We start from the raw sequence: 22,665 nt of genomic DNA on the forward strand, positions 1-22,665 counted from the left end.
GTGATAAATCTACAGGATTAGACATTAAATAAGATACATTACTAACATTTTGGATAAGGAACGGGAACCAGATATAATAATATAAGCTGCAGTTGAGCTTGCAATGCAACTGTTAAATGCAAACACAGCACCGGAACAGAAATGGAATCAGTGCTCAGATACTTAAATTACTTGGTGATGATGGTGTAACTTTTATCTTTTTTTTTTAAAATTAAATTCACTGAAATGATTTTAGCGTCGTTAAGGACTGTAGAGGCTGCACTAAGTTATGGAAATAATGAGACCACAGGATGTATTCGAGGGCCAGTGAGCAGGCCTCACGTGGCAGTCGAGAACAAGGCCTTCGAGTAGTGAAGCAACGCGAGGGAGACGAAGCGAGCTGGCACGGCCGTGTAACTTAAAGCATGGACGTGGGCGCGGCCTACGGCAACACTCACCGGAGCGCTGGGTCCCGTTCGGCGACGGTCGGGGGACCGAAGCGACGGCGGGCTTTTAAAATAGTCGTCGGCGGGCGTCCTGTCGGCGCGGGCGAGGAGGCAGACTACCCGGCGAGACCCCAGTCGGCGGACTGCCGTGCCGCTATCTGCCGCGCGACTAGAGGGGGGCCCTGCCCCCTCCCCCCTCTCGCGAGCTCTCCCCGGGGTGACGTGCAACCCTCTGCCTCGCGTGGGAACCACGCAGCACCCTCCTCCCCTTGTGCCTATCCCCGGGCCCGGTGCCACACGCTGTCTCCTTAGTCACACCAAACACAGTGTCCAAGCTCCCAAACAACGCATTCTACTGGACCATCATTTCACGTCCCGTACTTATCCTGCCCTGTGTGTCCATGCAGGTTTTACCTGGGCCCACCTTAACTAGTTACAGGAGTTAGTCATGGCATCAAATCGCTGCCGTGGCTGGCCAATCCCCGATTAAAGCACACAATGCATGCGACCCTTCCTGCAAGGCTGAAAACCCCGTAATGATAAGGCGTATAGGCTTCGGCCTGAGACGCATTTAAAGAGTCTTCTATAATCCGGACCCTTCCCAACCCAGTACACTTAGAATAAAAAGGGGAAGGGGAGGTTGTCTGTAAAGTCGGTTTACGGACGATAATTTTACGTAATAACGTCATAAGAAAACATATTATTTACAGTTTTTGCAAATTTAATTTAAATAATTTGTTTAAATATAATCACTAACAATTAGTTAAAAAGCCCGCCTTAACCTGTTTGATATTATAGAAGATTTTCTCGCACGGTGGTTGGCCGGTTCTTGTACGCTCGGCTCAGGCGGAACGTGACAATGAGTCATGCTTTTTCGTGCGTCCAGCGGCATTCATTGATTTATGAGACGTTATCGCTTTAAAAAAAATTATCAGTCACGCTGTCAAAGGCCACACATTTTAACAAAGGCCATATAATTGAGTTACATCAATATGAATTTTTTTATATTCATTGCACTTAAGTTAAAATTGCGACCAAATTGTAAAATTCAAATTAATTAATAACTTTTGCCTACTTGTAGACTGTCCAACATTTTTTTTTTCAGTGGCTGAAAGTAACAACCCATTTAATTAGCGCAGAGGGACAAGGCTGAGACTAGAAGAGGAGATAAAAAAAAAGAGAAAGGAGGGGAAGAAAGGAGTGAAGGAAAGATGCTCTTTAACTGTTCTGTAAACAAAGAGCCGTAGTTTCAATTACCACCGCGCCGATACGCACGACGACGTAACCACGAGAAGTAGGCCGTCTTCCGTCTCCTGCGTGAACGAAATATGAAGGGAAAAAAAACTGCGAATTGTTGTTCCGTTGCACCCTACGCGCGCATGGTTATCCTGAAGAACGATACAGCCATGCATGGTACGCAGTTTTAAACGCAAATAGCATCTTAGTGCGACCGTGCGGTGACCTAAACATGGTTGTAATTAGTAGTAGTGCTTGTTAGTCAACGTTTTACTTGTAGTCAAAGTTTTAGTTTGAATATCGTATTTTCGTAATGTACGATTTTTTTAATCATCATTTATTGGTTTAAAATTTGCAAAACCACCGCGATGTGGTTGAAATTCAAGTATAACACGAACATCGCATTTGCCCAACAACAGTTCGCATTAAAGCAATTGTAAAGAAATCATATCAAGTATCGTTGTTAGTTGTACTGTACATCATTTATTTCTATTATAATATCTAGTTTTATAAGTTCGATAAATTCGGTATAACACACACCCACACACACGGTAAAGCGGTTTAAAACAACCATGAAAAGTTCGTAATTATTTTTGTACGTACTGCGTAATTTTGAAAGGCTTCCATGGCCATTCTATGCGGTTTCTCAGATAATTTATGTTTCGTTACATAAAAAAAGAGATCTGTGAAATTCGTATTTGCTTCATCACAATCACGGTCGTAGCTATAGGTCTGGCAACTTCCTATCCTTTGCCTTGGCGTGTCTCGTCGGCTTAGTGAAGCTCGCGGCGACCTGCGAACTAACGGCGCTAGTAGTATTTCAGCCCGTTATTAACATTGTGTTAAATTGACCTTTAGGATATATGATATTATTACTAATTATGTCTCAATTTTTAAAATTATTTCTCAGATAACTATCTCTTTATTCGTTTGGGTGCTTGGTAAATACCTAATCTGGACCGATGACTTAAAATGTTTCCGCATTGTTCTGTTCAGTTGAAGAGGTAAGAGAGAACGCCTCGTTTTGTACTGCGCCTGGTTGTAATTACGGTGACGGCTTAAAACCATAAAGTATTTTTTTTTTCGTTTTTATACCCACGTAAGGACCCGGTTAAAAGAAAACAAATGACAAAATACAGGGAAAATTAAGAGTTGAAATCTTACGTAGATTATAAACGAGTTACTGGATTAATAATCACATTTGAAATAATGACAATTGTTTAAAGATTAAAAAGTGTAGCAAACGATTATTCTTGATTTAAATACGAAATAAACATTTAAAACATGCTTTCTTATGTGAAAACCCCAGTTTGTTTACGTTCCGCATTCTCAACACTCCAACTTTTAACGGACAATTGCGGCAAAGTTACAAGTTATTGCTATACATTTACCCTCTACAAAGCTTCCCAATGTACATTAAAAATCCTACACTGTAACGGACGTTTAAAACCAAGCACAGTTTTACAAAAACTGCTAACTGTTATTCGAAACTCCCATTTGTCATAATGTTAAATAAGGGGCTCAGCTACAACTAGCGCCGTTAGTTCGCAGGCCGCCGCGAGCTTCACTGGGCGGACGTAGAACGAAGGAAAGTCGCCAGATATATCTATCTATATGACCGTGGTCACAATTAACGGCGCGGATTGCGACCGTGTGCCGGTGAGGGTGGGAAGCCTTCTTTTCACAGACGAGAGAGCCAAACGCCCGATCGCGCATCTTCGGTTTTTTTGTTCATTGTAAATAAATATGGCGGTGTTGATAAAAGGAAAGACCATAAACAAGGCAACGGTATTTATTTGCACGCCGCCATATTTTTCATTTGCCGTGTGTCCGTGAATGTTTATTTTGGACAACTCATGATAACTAATGGTCAATTAGGTTAGGTTAGCTACATTATAAATACTTTAAAACATTGTGGACGGTTAGTTTGGTTAGGATAGCTACATTAAAGATACTGTGAAATCATGTGAACGGTTTCCTAGCGCTGGATAGCTACATATTAAAAAGTTATTTGCTAAGCGACCATAAAATGATTTTACAGTATTTTTAATGTAGCTATACTTACCTAATATAACCAACCATCCACAATGTTTTAAAGTATTTATAATGTAGCTAACCTTACCTAATCTACCGCAAAATATAATGCCACACCGGTTTATACAATGAGATAGAACGGCGTATGACGTATGAGTAAGCTACATCCCAAATAAATACACCTGTTGTGGTACGGGAAAAAAAATAGCGAGCATGAACTTCGGGGAACTTCGGGTGTGGCTCTCTCGTCTGTGAAATGAAGGCTTCCCCGGCGAGGGTAGGAGGTGAGTGGGGGAGGGAGTCTGCAGCGTGCGCGCGGTTGCGGCATGTTACGGAACTGCGCGCCGCGGGTGAAAGCCAGGGAAAACACCTCGCGTCCGACCGTTTCCGCGTGCTGGGAGAAGCGCGCGTGCCTTTATTCACAGCCTCGTGGAGGGGGAAGGCGGGAAGGAGCAGATACGCAGGGACGTAACTAGACTAGTTTCCACCCGGGCAAGAACTCTTCTTTGTGCCCCCCTCCCCTTTTTTTCCCCTTTCAAATCAACCAAACCAAAACCTTACCCAACACCTCACATCGCCACCACATACTTATTCCACTATTCCAAATATTTTTGATTCAACTTAGATGGTAAATAGATAGATTTATTTACAGTCATTTCATTTTTAATATATCACTAGTTGGATATTATGCGAAAATAATACAGTGTGTATTAACACGCTTTTATCTTCACTTGTAAATAACTAACGAACTATGCAAATAAATATTGGAAGACGATTTTAACCTACTTCTAACTGTATCGACTTGAAACTTTACAAGTAGGTACATACATATATCTAATACGGACGACATTACTGTACAATATGGTACCATCGAACTAATCATATGATGGAGCTAGGAGGTGGATAGTGCATAGTGGAACTCTTCAATGGCTACTAGTAAACACCTTACTTTTTAGTCCGTTATTGACAAAGAGCGTATTTCAAAACTATGATTTACTAAATTAAGTTTTGTAAATATAATAAATACATTTTTGGCTATATACATGGTTGTATCTTTCAGTACAAATAAATCAGTTCATCTGTCCTTCCTCCACTTTTTATTTGTCTTATAACACTACGGTATTCAAGTAAATAAAAATAATTCTACCAGTTTAAATGCAGCACTCGGGGCACAAGCCTGTCTGCCCCCCTCCTTATAGTTACGTCTCTGCAGATAAGTCTGAGCTCATTCACGCTTGTCGGAGTAATTTCCCAAACATTAGAGAGTAGTCAAGACTATAGTTATTTTCTATTGTCTTGGGGGGGGGGGGGGGGGATATAACCCCTCTCTCCGAAACAAAAAAAATATATATCTATCATTTCTACCAACTAAAGGATACATTTTGAAAGCAAACCCTCCTACCCCCCCTGAGAAGAAATTCTGCGTAAGCTCTTGGAAGAGGGTGATCACAGGCTACTGTTAAATGCTCATACAAAATGTCATTTAGTAGTTTCTCTAAAGACACTCACCAGGGATTTTAGACAACTCTAGACGATTTCAGACCCCAGGAAACATAAAGCATGAGTTAAATTAATAATATAACGTGGTGTGAAATTCTAGCACCTGCACCTGCAAGATTTGTGTAAATTATACAATATGAGCTATGAAACAGCAGGAATATAAAAACTAAATCTTGCGGAATGACAAAAATAGTAAAACAAGAATTTCTCGTTGCCGCCTGTATCTTGACACAAAAAGAAATCACATCCGTGAGTAATCTTGTGATGACTTTTTTTTTGCTGAAACAATGTTCTTTGCCAACTGACACACTACTTACCTAAAACTATTAAACATTTGACGAGAAAATAAACGTGGATTAACACAGAGAGTCGCTGCCTACCTGACTGTATCCAAGGGTACATGTTGAAGTAAGGCATGTTCACAACCCTCCACTCACGAGTGCTCGCGAATGAAGCGATCCAGCTCGGAACACTGGCGGGAACAAGTTCAGACAAGCGAGCAGCGCCGCCTAGACGGCGGGTCCATGGATCTGACTGAACACCACTGCTCCGACCACACTGTCTGTCGTCTCTGGTGTGGCGTCGGCGTGTGGTTCGGGTTTTTTTTTGTTGTTGTTGAAACCTGACCCCGCCACGGGCTGGAGCCCGCGTAGGGGAGGAAGTGGTTGGTGTATGGTGGGGGTAGGGCGGGGGTGGGCTAGGGTAGCACCGCCACCACGCCCTGCCCTTGGGATGTGCTGCCAACGCCGGCTCAGCACCGACCACCAAATCAGGGACGTTAACTAGACTAGGTACGTTATTTGAATGATTCGTGCAATGGGGAATTTTGATTTACTACAATTTCTTGGACATACGCCATTGCAGTTTTGCACTGTTTGTCACGGGAAAAAAAAATCATAAATGCAAAATAGAAAATAAAATTAATAAACCCACCGAAAAAAGGCTTAAATCAGCTGATGTAAAACAGAAAACCCAACGATAAACTGCGCGCCAGTCCAAAGGCACAACACCGCGCTAGAACAACGCCTCCTATAGGAGGCGTTGGCTAGAAGCACCAGCGAACGTCGCGCCTATCATCCCGCCTCACTGACATACACACACACCCTTCGACTAGACACTGGCCACTCTGATACCTCGAGCAGTTCCCAGGCAGGCGGGGCCAGGACTGTTCCGGGTGTCTGAGTGTGGCGATGGCGATGGTGGCGGCAAGGAGCGACATCTGCTAGCTGCGAGCAGTTGGCAGCAGTGCAGTGCGGATCTCCGGACGAGCGCCGGAGCGCAGGAATGCACGCATGCTAATGTGCGTCACGGAACTTGTTTCGGCTCCGCGCCTGTTTTTTTTTATCTTTCTTTTTTTTTGTTCATCCACGGCCCTTGTTCTTCCAAGAGCCGCGTCACCCGAGCCCACGGGTCTGACACCTTCCGACGAGAACACACACAAAAAAAAAAATGTGGTCTACCGAGAGAAGCACGTAGTCACTTTCTCCGTCCTGTTGGCTTTCGATAGAACACCTTTTTTTTGTGGACACTGGTGCACACTTTTTCGAGATGCGGCGAAACATACATATCAAGGGTGTTGTTTTATAACTAACAGCCGTTTTGAAATTCGACCGCTGCAGCGCTGCGGTCGGCATTCCGTGCATGCGGGCCGTGTTACTACCGTGTTAGCAAGCCACAGACGCCATTACGGAAAAATTCGACCGTGTTTTGATTATTTAAAATGCCTCAACCGATTGAGAATCCCGCTGACTGTGAAATAACGCGATGCTATTCTTTTTCTTAGTGCTGAAGGTGTGAAAGCGTCTGAAATTCATCACCAGGTCACTAAGGTACAGGCCATCATGTAAAAATAAAATGGTTAAGAAAAGTATACTTTTTTATTATATAAAAAACGGAACTTACTTAAAAAACACGCCTCGTATTTTAGTCTCAATTTTCAAACGACAGTCAATGTACCAAACCCGAAGAAATTGCAAAAGAGGAATATCTATACTAAATTGACATTGTATGGGAGCACAAAAAAACACTGTAAAGTGTATCAAAGTACTAAATCAAACAGGCTTCGTCAAAAAGCTTGTACTGAAAAATTATATATACTCATACATACATATGTGAAGAAGAAAAACTGTGAAACTGTTTTCCCAGGGAAACAAAAAGGCATACACAATTCAGATAAGCCCGTAGTAAGTTTCCAAGATATCCCCCTGTATGTCCAAGTAGCCAATCAGCCAGCATAATGAGAAACCGTAAATTAGTAATAAGTCAATAAATAAGTTATGTAAAGTAATTATTACGTCTAAAACATAATGAAAATCACAGTACAACATTGATTTTAAACTACACAATAAAAAAAATAGAAATAGAATGGATCTCTTTAGAAAAATGTAGGGCCTAAACGAGGAACGTGAAAAATATAGAACATATTAAAAAAAGTAGGCTACATCAGCAACTGCCAAAATAGTTACAAATACACTATCAAAGTTGTGTACAGGAGAAGAAAGTGTAAAATTTTCATAACGTTAAAAAATTTAATTGAGAGCAGAGGTGTGGAAAAAAATTAATGATTTTCGGACGTCGCTTAGCGCGCGCAACAGCAGATTAGAATGTGCACCCCTGCTTCGACAGTGGCCGTGGAAACCCCTGAGTTCTAGCGAGCGGGCGGCAGGCTTGGACCTGTCGTAACCTCTCAGCGAGTGACGACAAAAAAGAAGTTCATCCCAGGTAGCGGCCTTGGTGATGAAGGGGCGAGGAAGGAAGAAAATTTCAGGAGGGTTCGTTTTGGCCGCCTCATTGTGCAGCGAAGCTGTAAAGTTTCCTTTATCTTCATCCGTAGCGAGGCCCACGGCATCTCGACAGAGTTTTCCAAATAGTTTCCTGATGGGTCCATTAAAAGTTTTTAAGGAATCCGTAGGAATTCCATTCAAGCGACCCGTTTCAAGTTACCACAGCTTCCAGATTTTTATGACATTTATTTATTCTTAATGAGTTTTAAGTCTCATCGCCAGAGAGTTCATTAGAGTAGGAAACAAGTAAACGAACAATGGTATTGGGGAAGGAAACAGCCATGGCTTTCCAGACAGCACTATACTAACAACACAGGCGAGTGTGTGAAAAATAGCCTAGCGGCAAGAGGTGAGACCACAAAAATGTTTTATAGGTTTATTGTTAAATTACATTTTATATTACCTTGAATATAAATGACTTTTTTATTTTAAGAAATTTGAAGCACCGGAGTTTTATTTGCCCCATAAATCTGTATGATGATTCAAATATGTTTTTCTAATACAATATAATGTTTTTTTCCTTTGTCATTTGTCATTCTGTTGGTACCATGTGTTACAAACATGCATACCGTCTGCTATCTGTCGGACTGGCGTGGCGACAACGGCAGATTTTACACAGGAATCTGGGAGATGTCTCCCGGTATTAGTCTCTGGTGTATATTTACCCAGGCGTTCGTCGGCAGGGTTTCGGGGGACCACGGAGAAAGGAATCAAGATGGCGGGTTCGGAGCCGAAAACAGGTTTCTTCCGGAATGAAATTTCACTTCCCTAAACTTCATTTCATTTAAAAATTTTTGGCTAGTTGGAAATACTTTTATTTTACATTTATATGTGTAATCTATCGACCTTGCCGGATACGACATGAAATTGAACGGTATAATTATAGACCCACGCCTTGCCCGGGACTCGAACACAGAGCTTCTCGAAACAAAAGCTGGCGTTCATCCAACAACGTTACGGAGATCGGATGTTGGGCATTAAATCAAATATTGTAATAGGGACAATATGGGAAACTGGTAAGAAATACGTGAGATGAGTGATGTTAGCGAACCTGGCGGTGTGGAGTGTACCTACGTTTTTAAGTGCGTGAAACTAGTTTACAGTAGTGGCATCTAGCGGCGCGGAGTGTAAAATAGCTGGAAAGCAATGCAGTGAAGGGTCTCGTACTTCGCCATTGCTAATTGGCCAGAGTTTCCCAAATTGTCGTATTGCATCTGACTGAAATCAAATATTGTAGTCGTCGAAAATCGCGAGAAAGTGATGCCCAGCGATGTTGACGGCATGAGCTGTTCCGACCGTCACCCGTCCATTCGTAAATCACGAGACGTGCAGCCAATCAGATGGCCCGGAAATTTCATCCGTCCGTCAAATCCTTACCAAGCGTTCACTTTCGATGGACGGATGGATGAAATTATAACCTCAAAAATGTCTGATAGGCGTTACCAAAATTTTAAAAGTAACTTTCAGTTAGTTTATTTGTTTAGCTTCTTCCATATAAGTATTTAACTAGCTTTTCAAAGTTTGATTTTTGAAACGAAAATTGACGAGACACAAAAGTGTCTACACGTTGAAGGTCCACTCAAATAACAGATATTTAGCTTTAAAAATGCAGAGCAGGCAGCAGGTGACGTCGCTACGTGGTCGGCATTCCTGCCGCGCGGCGGGGCGGAGTCCCAGGAAAGCAACGAACCCACGCGGAGCATAACAAAGAGAAACCTAACATTCACTGATCACGAGTCGGTCGCCCAGCTCATCTACGTTCGTGTATCTTAGTACTGCTTTGTTTCTGTTGTAAAAGTAAAATGTAGTTTAGGTTAGGTCTGTCACAAATACGATTCTCGCAAAAATTCGTTCTTTACTTTGTTTTTTCACTCGAGGGTACGGACTTCCGCGCTAACGTAACTAAAATAAAAGACTGGTCAGGTTATGTTAATTCGATTAATGAATAATACGATCTTGTTAATGTATTGACATTTTCGCAAAAATTCTGTCTTGATGAGTTTTTTATTTTCGAGAGTATAGGTTCTCACGTTTAGGTGGTCGCAACTGAAGTGAAAAAGACGTTTGAGCGAATATCGTAATAATCACAATATGGGAAACTCTGCTCAATTAGCATTGGCGAAGCGCGGGACACTTCACTGCATTGCTTTTAAACTAGTTTACACTCCACGCCGCTAGATGCCACTTCTGGAACTAATTTCACGCACTTTAAAACGTAGGTACACTCCACGCCGCCAGGTTCGCTGACATCACTTGTCTCGCGTATTGATTACAAGGTTCCCTTATTGTTCCTATTACAATATTTGGTTTGGGTTAGGTCAGCGATATTTGAAATATTGTAAAATAATACTGAAAATGTATAAATCCCCTTCCCCCACCATAAAAAAATTTCCAGCAGCGAAGTTGCACGAGCGAGCGGCCAACTTCAGATATTGTTTAGGCTTCTGCGTGTCTCTCTCTCCCCCTTCGTGACTTCTCGCTCTAGGGAGTTACGTGGCAAGGTTAATCAAGGTCGTGCGGGGAAACGCAGCTCCTTCCAGGTCGCCTCGAGGGAAAGGAGGTCGTGCTTGGATAAACAGCTGAACTCGACGCACGGGAAAAGCATACTCAAGGCTTACAGACGACAGCAACGCCAGGACTACAGTGTACCCCGAACACCTTTCGACTCGGGTGTTCATGAATTATGATGATAATAGGATGAGGCAGGAGGGAGTGCGGTGATTTTGTGAGGTGATTTATAATCAGAAATGAAGTAAAGAATATGAACACCAACTTTTAAACTGAGAAAAATAACAAAGAAATAAAATGCCATTAAAATTTGCTTTTATATACCAATTTTTATATCATGTGTATCAGTAGGTATGCTCAAAATGTTCTGGGACTTTATCCTATGTAAAAGGGAGTTAATATTCTATTTTAGAAAAAACATTCTATAATAAGTTTTATTTTTTACTACAAAATATTAATATGTTAGAGAAAAAAGATTATTTTTCTGAACTCGCTAAAATTAGAAATATTTGCGATTTTCTTTAAATTTAAAATATGTGGTGCTTGATTTTGGTATCTTTGTCAGGTTTTAAGCTTATCTAATTTTCGTTCATTGAGTGTTTCAGACATTAGGTACCAAATATCTGGCTCTCTATATATACATATATTAATATATATGACCTCTAATGTTTCTATTGTCATTCATTTATAATTTCAAAGTACAAAAAATGCCTGATGAAACTTATTTAGCCCTGCGCGGCATTATGTTTACGGGCTCAGTGCCCAGCGATAGAGAAAGACCGCTTCGTAAAGAAGAGTAAAGAAGTGTAAGTTGTTGTAAAGATGTGTTTCGGAAAGCAGTCGCGAGTCGACAAGATGGCGGCCAGAACGGGGCGCGCGCGGCACGAGTCTCCCGGCCGCGGACGCATTGTCCCGGCGCCGGAAGTGATCGCCGGATGCGGCCGAGAGCCCCGCGGAGCGACGCGTCGAGACACGGCCGCCAACTGTCGCGCCCGGAAGACGCGCCGATCACTCACGGCCGTCCCCGTCGCAACGCCCGGGCCGCGGCTGTGACCGATCACGTGACTCAAGTCTCGGGGCCCGTCCTACAATAACACGGAAAAACGGAGACGGAGTTCACGGAACAGTAGCTGCGTCCGAGTACACAGGGATTGAGTCCACAGCACGCACATCCCCCACATCCCTTACCAAAAGCAGCCACAATGTATAAAGTCGTGATGTTTACGAATATTCAGCTAAACCAACCTTTATATATGGCAAAACGTAACTAACAACGACCAATTAAAAACATTTTTTTTTTGGTAGCCAAGTAGTTATAAATGTTAGCGATCAAAATAAAAATGTTTATTATGAAATTAAAATTATTAAAAAAAAAAAAAACTTAAAATGCGCATTAAATGCAACTATTAGTTTAAAGTTCGCCTTTCGGTAATTTTTATTAACGTTTTCATTTGTCTCTATTTAAGTTATCACTCACGCTTATGGCGTTTTAAACTAATCTTATGCCGAAATATTATATGCAAACAAAATAAAACACGATTCCGAAGCTAATGGATGGAGACGCATCAGTGGATGTGATTGTCGCATTCCTAGAAATATAAATTTTAGTCGACACATACAGGAATGCATCAGCATCCCTCGTGAGAATTCGGAAGCAACGCAACTGCGATGCACTACGACGCTTTTCTAGTGTATCCCGTAGCGAAGCGCGGGTACTCCGGCTAGTGATCGTTAGAGACATGCAAAATTCGCGGATTCATTTCGCGATAGGCTAGCATCAAAACAACTCTACCTTCGTACCGCTTCTGCGATTGGCCCACATTTTATCCGGGGAACTTGTGAGCCAATGGGAAACACTAAACCAAGAAAGTGCCGAATTACGGACAGCCTAGTTGAGACGTCTCACGCGTCAGTAGCCAATGAACAGGTGTCATTTCCGCGAGTATTCAAAGGACTGTGGAGTCCATCCTAGAGGTCAATGAATCCGCGAATTTTGCAGGTCTCTAGCTGATAGTACAAAACATTTGATTTAGTTGATTGTAAAACGTCGGCGCGACTCAAAATGCAAACGTGTGTCAGCTCCGGTTCGCGCGAGCTGTCACGGACTCGATAAAGGCGCGCCTGGTGCCGAGGAGATGAATGGGACTGCGCTGCCTCGTCCAATAATAAACAGGCGTTGTTTTTTTTGCACGGGGCTCATCAGCGGCGCGCGCAAGCAACTCGAGGGCCGCGCTTAGAGCGACGATGGCGTGATCCCCGCCTGGAATACTCACGTAGGTCCTTGAAGTAAGCGCACATATTTCAGCTAGAAACTATATATACGTGGAACATGCTGTCCTTGGCGTTACCATGTTCTCAACTAGCTAAAGCCCGGCATGCGTTGCTATGCCTCTTTAACGTTTTTGTAATTTCTTTGAAGTAGGTACACATATACAAAGCATCTCTCTATATATGTCCCTCTATAAATCACTCTATATTTATCTCTCTATTTTTTATATACATCTCTATCCCTCCATATCACTCTCTATATCTCTCCGTATTTATGTTTCTATCTATATCTCAATAATATCCCTATCTAAATCTTTCTACATCTCTCTATATGCATACATACATCCCTCGCTCTATCTTTATATATCCGTATATCTCCCTCTCTCGCACTATATATTTATCTCTCTGTGTCTATATCTTCCCATATTTATCTTTATAAAACAGAAGACGAATACACAAACAGTCATTTATATATATATTACATTTCTATACTTTTATATATATTTTTTATTTTTCACAGGTCAGACATTGGTATAAAAAACACGCACGTATTCGAATGAAACGTTATTAAAAAAAATTCAAAGCAATCGTTGAAGAACTTTCGGAGAGTAAATATTTTGAACAAACGAACATTAAAATTTTGATTTACATAAATGAGAAGCGAAGTGAAGTTAAAAACAAAAAGTAGTTTGACTTTTCACAAATAAACAAATAAAGATTTTAAAATTCATGATACATACTTAAAGAGAAAGACATGGGAACAGAAAGATGCCATTTTGAATTCAACAGGTTTTAGGCCATATAAATTTACAATACTTGAGTTTTCAAAGTTTTGGCATTGTTAAAGCATAGTAGCAATTTAGTGGAATTCTCTTAGTTAATAGTGAGTGACTGCTACATTCAGTTTCTCATGTGATGGCATAACCATTTTGTGTTAAACTAATTCTTGGGAATGACCACAACTGTAATTTGCTTTAAAGAAGGTAAAATATCAATATTAAACGTAAAAAAAACCTGAGCCTATCTTTCAGTATTCTCCGGAGATGTGTGACATCTAACCTCGCTAACGAGCAAATTCTTGTGTTATCATATGGCAAATACACTAATAATACTAAACTTGGACACGAAATTTAACGTATAATCCTTTAGAATATTGCCGAGCGTGATAAATTTATACGCAAATTGTTTTTTCAACTACATTTTATTGACGCGAATCACCCGCCGCTAGAATTCGTTGCTGGAGCACCTGCATCAACCATTCAATCATTCTATTTGCAAAGCGAAAGGTTAAACTATGTTATTAAACTGCTACGATGAAAGAAAAAAAAGAACCCCTCAAATTAAATACTAAACACCTGGCTTTGGGTCTGATTTTCGACAAGGTATTTAATTAAAATACTGCTCATCTTATTAAAATTCATTACAGGTAATACTATAAATTTTCCCTTTGGCTTTGTGAACTTTGTTTCGCGCCATCCGCTACAAAGGCAGCACTGTGGTTACACAGTTCCACTTCACACGCGACTTCCGTTCCATTCACGAAATTACTCATATTAAATGCCGTGTATCGAGGAATAGGATGTTATACATAAAAAGTTATGGTATAACAGTAATTATTAGAACCAATATGGCGTCTTTTGGCTCCTTTCTCTTCCTCTTTATTGGGCTCGGGAACTTTAAAAACTTGAGGTCCTGCCAACAAAATGTCACGTAAAAAATGCGTTTAGATATGCATTGTAGATGGGGTTTTGTATGTATGTATATGTATATATGTGAACTGGGGTAGGATTGAAAGGTCCTTACCCCACATGCCCGGGCAATGAGTAGTGGATGTGCTATAATCGCAGTGAGGCGACACTGTAAATGTGGGAATGCTAGGCGGCAGCGCCTGCAGTCAGGCAACTTTTCGTACGCCGCGCTAGGCAGAGTGCAGCTTGTACGACGAGTTGCCTATATGCAGGCGAGTCCATACAGCATTACTTCCAAGTACACTAGCGCTGTGACCCGGCTGCGCTCCGTAACACATACACCACTCGCTTCCGCAATACGACGAGAGGAATATAGTGGTATGATAAAAAAATTAAATTATTATAGAAGAGTCTATATAATTTGTGCCCATAAGTGAGTACCCATATATCCATTGTGTGGGTTCTAAATTAACCGTGTGGATTGAAACTTATTACAGAAACAAAGTGGCAACCATATCACAACAAATTAATTATTCGCAGTTATTTCTTAGAAATAAACCTTTCAACGAAAATATAAGTTAAAAATTCAAATTGGAGTGCCTGGGAAAAGCTGGTAGTCTTTGTTTGACAATTCACCCCAATGTATTTAACAAGCAATTTGTTAAGTAACTATTTTTCAATTCAAACAAGCGTTCAGATATCCCCCCCCCCCCCCCAAAAAAAAATCCCTTCTATTGGAGAAATATCTCCCATTTTAAGTTCACGATGTGCAAAGTAGAAACAAGACGACTTTGTACGTCAAACCCGACAGGCTCCAGAATGAACTGCCCGGATAACATGTACACAAACAAAATTGTACCTGCTAAAAATATTTACAGTTTACACTTCCTGACTTTTTTGGACAACCAACCGTTTTCTCCACCTTGGTTATTTCAAAACATCAGATTATAAAAAACTGGACTTACTCTTACCCACGGCATTAAAAATGAATACGAAGATTCATCACCTTTACTTTTTTTAAAAGGTTGTATTTAAAACTAATGGTTTAAAAAAGTAGATTACTTAATGCAATGAGTGCTAACATTAAATAAAAAAATGTGGCGTAACAGTAACCTCGACGCGCTGCGTGATCGCCGTGTGACTTCAAGCGAGGCTGGTTTCCAAAAGCATAGCAGCAGCAGGACAGCGGAGATGCTCGCCGCGTCATGCGCGCTGGAGGCGAGCCTCGGGAAACAAACGCGCATCGCGGCGGCGGGACTTGATGGCTCCCCGCGGGGGGGAGGGGGGGGGGGGTCGTCTTATCGGAGCTGCCAACCGGCGGGTTCATCAGACCTGCTACGACGCTTTTAGCGCCGCGCGAGAAGCGGCGGGGCGTCCCGCGGAGGTATTTATACCGCCGCGCCAAGGGCGGGCCCCGCCCCCGCCGGACGGGCGTCGGGACGCTATTAGCGGCGTCATCACGCCCCGGGCCGCGCTAACGACCACTTCATCAACACGCCGTTAAAAAACACGGCAAATGATGCGCGAAACAATGTCTCACGTTAGAAAACACACGCTTATTCCACCGTATTTTACACGTTTCAAACGTAAACCTAGGTCCAAGAACCATGGAAATAAGAACTCGGGGGACGCAACACATAACTCGCACAATAAACCCACGGCAAAAGAAGGATGCTACCAACCAAGGACGCACAATGCCCGGGGGCAAAAAGAAATGATGCTACCAACCTCTGATTTGAAAGTCGGTATTACGTGGAAGTGGTTTAAAGTATAAGGACTTTGCTCCTGCATTTGTGTTGCTAAATATTCACTGGTTTAAATAAAGTAGTTAAAATAACGTGTTATTCTATTTTAAAAGAGTATGTATGAGTACCGTGGCCTAGTGCTTCAGTAACAGGACAACCTTTTTAACAGGGTCGGAACTGGAACTTTTTTATGGCTGCTTACAGTCGGCTTTCATCTTCCAAAATATTTAAAATACTATACACCCCCAGGCATGGGCGCAAATCTGTAGGATTTCCAGGGGGGGCCCGTGAATTCTGTGGTTTAAGAACTTTGCGGTAGAGGTCAACCGAAACAAGTCTTCTCTGTATGATAATCTCGTATGTTATACACTTTATTTTTACGTTTGCTCGATATTGAAAATGGCAACAGGTGTAGACGCTTGGAATATTCACAGAATATTTAGTTATATATTCACTTTAAAAATAAATGATTAAATTAAAATAAAACAAATATTTAAGGGGGGCTCCCATACAACAAACGTGAAAACAGAATAAAATTTCACAAATGATGTATTTCTGTTGCCGCTATAACAAGAAATACTAAAACAGAATAAAATAAATATTAAGTGGGGCTCCCATACAACAGACATGATTTTTTTTTTTGCCGTTTTTATAGATAATGGTTCGGAACCCTTCGTGCGCGAGTTAGACTCGCACTTTGTCGGTTTTTTTTAATGCCAAATCACATAATTACTGCGATTCAAATGCTGTTCGTGAAATTCTTTGTTCACAGTTTTTGATGCGCCCCAAAAACCCAAAGCGCCAAAGCTAATAAACGGATCAACATCAAATGAACGATCAAATCATATTAAAACCCTTAAAGACTATTTTATTTAGTAAATGCATCAACCAGGTAAAAAAGAAAAAAAACTTAATGACACAAATGAAAAATCTCGGAGATAGAACTATGAAATTTATCCTTCAGCTAATTGAACCACATACATTCCTCGGCTTATATTTAGTATAATCAGTATTTTGGCAGTGAATTATTTAGTTAAAATATGCCGCTTGATTAGTTATTAAAGAGACGCGTTTGCTTCCTTATTAACTTAAATACGGATGTGTAACGTTTAAATACTTCTTTCTCACTCTTACTTCTGTTTACTCGTGCAGTGTTGCAGTTATCAAATAACAAATGTTATAAAGTGATTATCGGCCATGAATTGTGAAAATTATCGTTTGATAATAAAAGGGGAGTGATTTTAAATTCCATATTGACGAGGAAAAAAAAATTATTCCCTGTATATTCACATGTAACGTACAGAGCAGCTAGCCTTACAGAATGGAGATGAGCTAAAAAAATTCCAGAAAATGGTATATAAGTTTCAGTTCGTAAATAAACTAAATTCTGCTATAATTACTGTTAAAGTATTAAGTTGTTTATTTACTGGAAAAAATAATGTTACATAATCACTTAAATAAAATATTTTACCTAAATAATAGTCACTACTTATAAAACAATCAACCCTACCAGGTGAGAATCAGATTCTGTTTTCCGTTTCTTCCGCGTCACGAACTTATCCATGTTGATGTTTGCCAAGAAAGCAGAAGACTGGCGCACACGAGAGCAAAACCACTTTAAAAACAGACTACCTGAAACCTATAATACTGTCGTTTCAGAGCACAAGGTAGTGTGGGTAACAATGGGGAGGAAATGCTAACGGAACCCTACCCTAGCTTCGTCCTTTGGAATGAACTGTTTATAGTAATTAAGGGTTTCAAAGTTCTCACTGGAAAACTCCATACCATGGCTTTTGCAGAAGGGGTAGGGGAAAATAACTACGGAACTCGAAGGTAGGAATGTAAAGCATGTCAAAGTGTCTGTCGTCGTTGTAAATAATAATCTGATATATATATGTTGTGTACACCATTAACTTTAAAATCACCAAGTGGGCCCCCCCAAGAAGGGGCCCATTAATTCCAGGGGGGGGGGCCCGGGCCCCCCTGGCCCCCCCCCCCCGGGATCTACGCCCATGCCCCCAGGTACAGGCCCCCCCTCCCCCTTACTTTCAATCTATCATATGGACGCCTTGTTATCAGCACCACAACTTAAAATTATAAAAACCACGGTCATGCAAATACACTTGAAATTCTGAATAGTTAGAAACGAGAACTACTCTATATTATCAATTTGCAAAAATTAAACAAACCGAAATAATGGTAAAAAAAATTAGGAAATATAAAATTTGAAATATTTATGAATTAGCTCTCCAAAAAAAGAGCATGGAAATGAAAACTTTAGCTTTAGAAGTAGAGGGTTAACAAACGCTGGTATAGGCTATCTAAACTTTTGGTGTCATGTTTTTTTTTTTGGTGTAGAACATACATCCCACTCTTAGATTGAAGTGTGGAAGTAAATGGTCGATTTCTCTCTCTTTATAACACACGCCGACTGCCTTAGTGCTATCCTTGTTTATGCGTCAGTTGCGCTGTTGCCATATATATCTAACGAATTTAAAATCGAATTTTTTGGACAAAGAGTTTTTGCACATTGTATAGCATTAGGCGCTACATATTTTGCATTCCTAATGACATTTTAAAGGGCCGAAAATATAAAAAAAAAATAACCAATTTGCACAATGTATCACATAAAAAAATTAACCTACATGATTATTCAATACAGTTTAATTGTTAATAAATTATGGTTTTAGGGTCCTACCATATATATCTCAAGACGAAAACTCTTCGTATTTCAGTTACACATTTTCTTTATATTTAATCCATAAAGGCATTTCCTCAGACACTGACAATTTGATAGTTGATTAGCGGCAAAGTTTTTTGTTACTAAAGTTAGATTGGGCCGAATGTGTGAAAGATGTTCACAATGAATGGAATTTGTTTTTAAAATAAACGCGATTTCAATTTCTCCTACAGTTTTCGTGCCCGTATCTGTGAAGACATGTCTTATCAGCGCAAGAGCGCGCTGTAATAGAGGCTCGCTCCCAAACTGCTGTCGTGAGAGGAGACATGGCCGTGTGTTTGGAGAAGTGGGGCTCTGCCCTGCTAGCAAGTTGAATGATAAAGGCTTCCTTAGTTCAGCTATTTCCTTCGATACTCTTTTCTGAACACCAGCCTGCCAGTTAGTGCCGTGTCTCGCGACCAAACGACGTGTTGTGTCAGGTGACTCGCTATAATTACACTTTTGTCGGGTTTATTTATTCAACTATGTTATTTTATTTTCTACCTTTATGTGGATTACATAAACGTAAACTATGTAGGGTGGAATACCAAAAAGAAACTACATTGGCAGGCTACGAGGGAGGGAGCGTAAGATTGAGTTGAAAGTATTCGAGTATTTTTCAAAAAAACATGAGAGAAAACAAATCATTTAATGAAGCTTTGGTCAACTTTGGTCAAAGGTAGCGACAGTGATTAAAAGGTATGTGTTATTATTAATTTGTTATTAAGTTCATTTTACAATTATCGTATGAATTCGTACTAATGAATAAGTGTGAATATTTTTTTGTTGTAAGTTAGAGTAAAAAAGTGGCGATTGATTACAAATTTATAAGCATGCTAGTATAACATAGTATTATAAATAAACAAAATGAGTTCGTAAAATAGTTTTTGTGCAGTCAGATTCTCCTGAAATTTGTAATGTGTTAGAGATTTGGCAACAGCGCGCGCCATAAGCAATATTCTGCAATCTAAGAGTGAGAAGGTCTATAGTTAACTGCAGGGAAATCGCCTCGCTACCTCTCGTCTGAGATATAATGGTGGACGATTACAACCAGAACTTATGGAAATAGCAGTACCCCTGTTCAAGCGCATCACATGCTCTAGGTGGAGAGTGAGAAAGAGAACGAGAGGAAAGAGATGTTAGAAAGAGAAAGAAGGAACGACAGAGAAACTGAGAGCATGAAAGTATCTCCACCCACGACTTGCCGCTTATTGCACGGGGAAATTTACGACTTAATTGTATATTTCTTTTAATGGCAGGACAGAAACCCTTGAATGTTTGAAAGAAAAGCGTCTTTACTCACCTGGACTCGAAGACGTCGGCTTGAGCTCGATGGTCAGCTCGGAGGTCCTCCTCACATAGGGGCTGCTATCGGAGTCGGGACGCTGTTTGGGCTCCTTCCTGGACGGGGAACGTGGCTCCGGCGACATGTCAGACAGACGCGTGGGTGAGTCCTTACGGGATGGCGACACCTCTTCGGGGCGTCGCTGCGTGGGCACATCCCTGCCTCTGGGAGAGCTTGGTCGTCGCACGTACGAGTCCCTAGTCGGAGACCTCCTCTCCGGGGAAGCCTCCTTGTGAGGCTTCGGTGCACCTTTAGCTGGGTAGCCTCTGTCTGTTGGCGACATCTCTGTGGGGCGCCGCTGCGTGGGCACATCCCTGCCTCTGGGAGAGCTGGGTCGTCGCACGTACGAGTCCCTAGTCGGAGACCTCCTCTCCGGGGAAGCCTCATTGTGAGGCGCAGGTGCACCTTTAGCTGGGTAGCCTCTGTCTGTCGGCGACATCTCTGTGGGGCGCCGCTGCGTGGGCACATCCCTGCCTCTGGGAGAGCTGGGTCGTCGCACGTACGAGTCCCTAGTCGGAGACCTCCTCTCCGGGGAAGCCTCATTGTGAGGCGCAGGTGCACCTTTAGCTGGGTAGCCTCTGTCTGTCGGCGACATCTCTGTGGGGCGCCGCTGCGTGGGCACATCCCTGCCTCTGGGAGAGCTGGGTCGTCGCACGTACGAGTCCCTAGTCGGAGACCTCCTCTCCGGGGAAGCCTCATTGTGAGGCGCAGGTGCACCTTTAGCTGGGTAGCCTCTGTCTGTCGGCGACATCTCTGTGGGGCGCCGCTGCGTGGGCACATCCCTGCCTCTGGGAGAGCTGGGTCGTCGCACGTACGAGTCCCTAGTCGGAGACCTCCTCTCCGGGGAAGCCTCATTGTGAGGCGCAGGTGCACCTTTAGCTGGGTTGCCTCTGTCTGTCGGCGACATCTCTGTGGGGCGCCGCTGCGTGGGCACATCCCTGCCTCTGGGAGAGCTTGGTCGTCGCACGTACGAGTCTCTCGTCGGAGACCTCCTCTCCGGAGAGATGTCCTTGTGAGGCATCGGGGCACCTTTAGCTGGGTAGCCTCTGTCTGTCGGCGACATCTCTGTGGGGCGCCGCTGCGTGGGCACATCCCTGCCTCTGGGAGAGCTTGGTCGTCGCACATACGAGTCCCTAGTCGGAGACCTCCTCTCCGGGGAGACTTCCTTGTGAGGTGTCCGGACACCTTTGACTGGGTAGCGTTTGTCCATCGGTGTGACCTTGGTAGAGGGGTATCTCTCTGGCGAGGCTCCAGAGTGCTTCTTCGGTGTCTCTCTAGAAGGTGAATGCCTATCAGGTGAAACGTCGGAGCGCTGCACCACAGGGGCGCTAGATGGATGGTGCCTTTCAGAGGATGCATCCGGACGACGGTGTACTGGCGAGTCTCTCGTCGGCGAAGGGACCGAGTGCTTCTTCGGAGTGTCCTGAGATGGGGAGTACCTCTCAGGCGATGTGTCCGGGCGTTGCATCGGAGCACCTTTAGACGGATGGTACCTGTCCGTCGATTCATTTGGTGGACGATGACCATGGGTGTTTCTGGATGATGAAAAATTATCCGGGGAAGTGCCTCGTCGGTGCTGTGGTGAATCTGTAGATGGGGACTGCCTCTCCTGAGGTGCATCAGGTCGATGCTTCGTTGGGGTTTTGAACGGATAGCGATCTTCAGGTGAAGTTTCTGGTCTTTGCTTAGGAGCCTCTCTTTGTGGAGAAGGCTCTGCGTGAGTTGGAGACCTCCTTCCACCTGAGGGACGCCTAGCAGTTTCTCCTGAAACATTTCACCTTCAAGTTAGTGCGTAGTTGTTCTAACTTTAAACCAAAACAACATAAATTTTTGCATGTTGTTGTTTAAAATTACATTTGCTGAATCAAATATCTAATCTCAAAAAATCTGTTCGTTGTTCTTTTATATAGCTAGATATGAATATGAAACATTGCATTTTCCGTGGTAAAATTTTCGCACCTCCGGTATGTGACGTGTTTTGAAGAGTTTTCATAAGAAACTACCTCATCAAGAGTTCATTCACGACGTTTTATAATCAAAGTAATGAATAACAGTTTCAGCCGGGCTCCGTGAGGTAACTGCATGTGCAAACAACCTAACTTTACTGTATAGCAAAAATGTATTTGAAGTTTATGACTATCGGAGAAAGTCAAAATCATCCCTACACTAAAGTATATTTTATTTTTTGTTTAACCAAACGAAAACACAGACTAATATACTCACACTTGCTTTCGATGTTCAAGGCATAAACATATGCAAGGTTAGAACAGTTCGTCACATTGGAAAAATATACAGCTGAAGGAACAAAAATTTCGCACCTAAATCTACTAGACTGTTAATATAAATATAACCTCCAGAAAAAGGTTTTTAATCCAGCACTTTCATGGTCATACCATATTAGAGATTATGTATTA

General features: G+C 42.1%; 1 protein-coding gene across 4 annotated transcripts in view; it reads right to left on the bottom strand.

The window, feature by feature from the left end:
• The window catches only part of LOC134530521 (serine/arginine repetitive matrix protein 2-like), a 297,641-nt gene that overhangs the window by 134,142 nt on the left and 140,834 nt on the right, over positions 1-22,665 (bottom strand). For all 4 annotated transcript variants that reach the window (XM_063365407.1, XM_063365408.1, XM_063365410.1 and 1 more), the window contains exon 7: positions 20,210-22,015. In XM_063365407.1, coding sequence (XP_063221477.1) covers positions 20,210-22,015 — 1,806 coding nt within the window. The remainder of the gene's footprint in view (positions 1-20,209; positions 22,016-22,665) is intronic.

Source organism: Bacillus rossius, chromosome 3, assembly GCF_032445375.1.
Source record: "Bacillus rossius redtenbacheri isolate Brsri chromosome 3, Brsri_v3, whole genome shotgun sequence".
NCBI classification, from domain to species: domain Eukaryota; kingdom Metazoa; phylum Arthropoda; class Insecta; order Phasmatodea; family Bacillidae; genus Bacillus; species Bacillus rossius.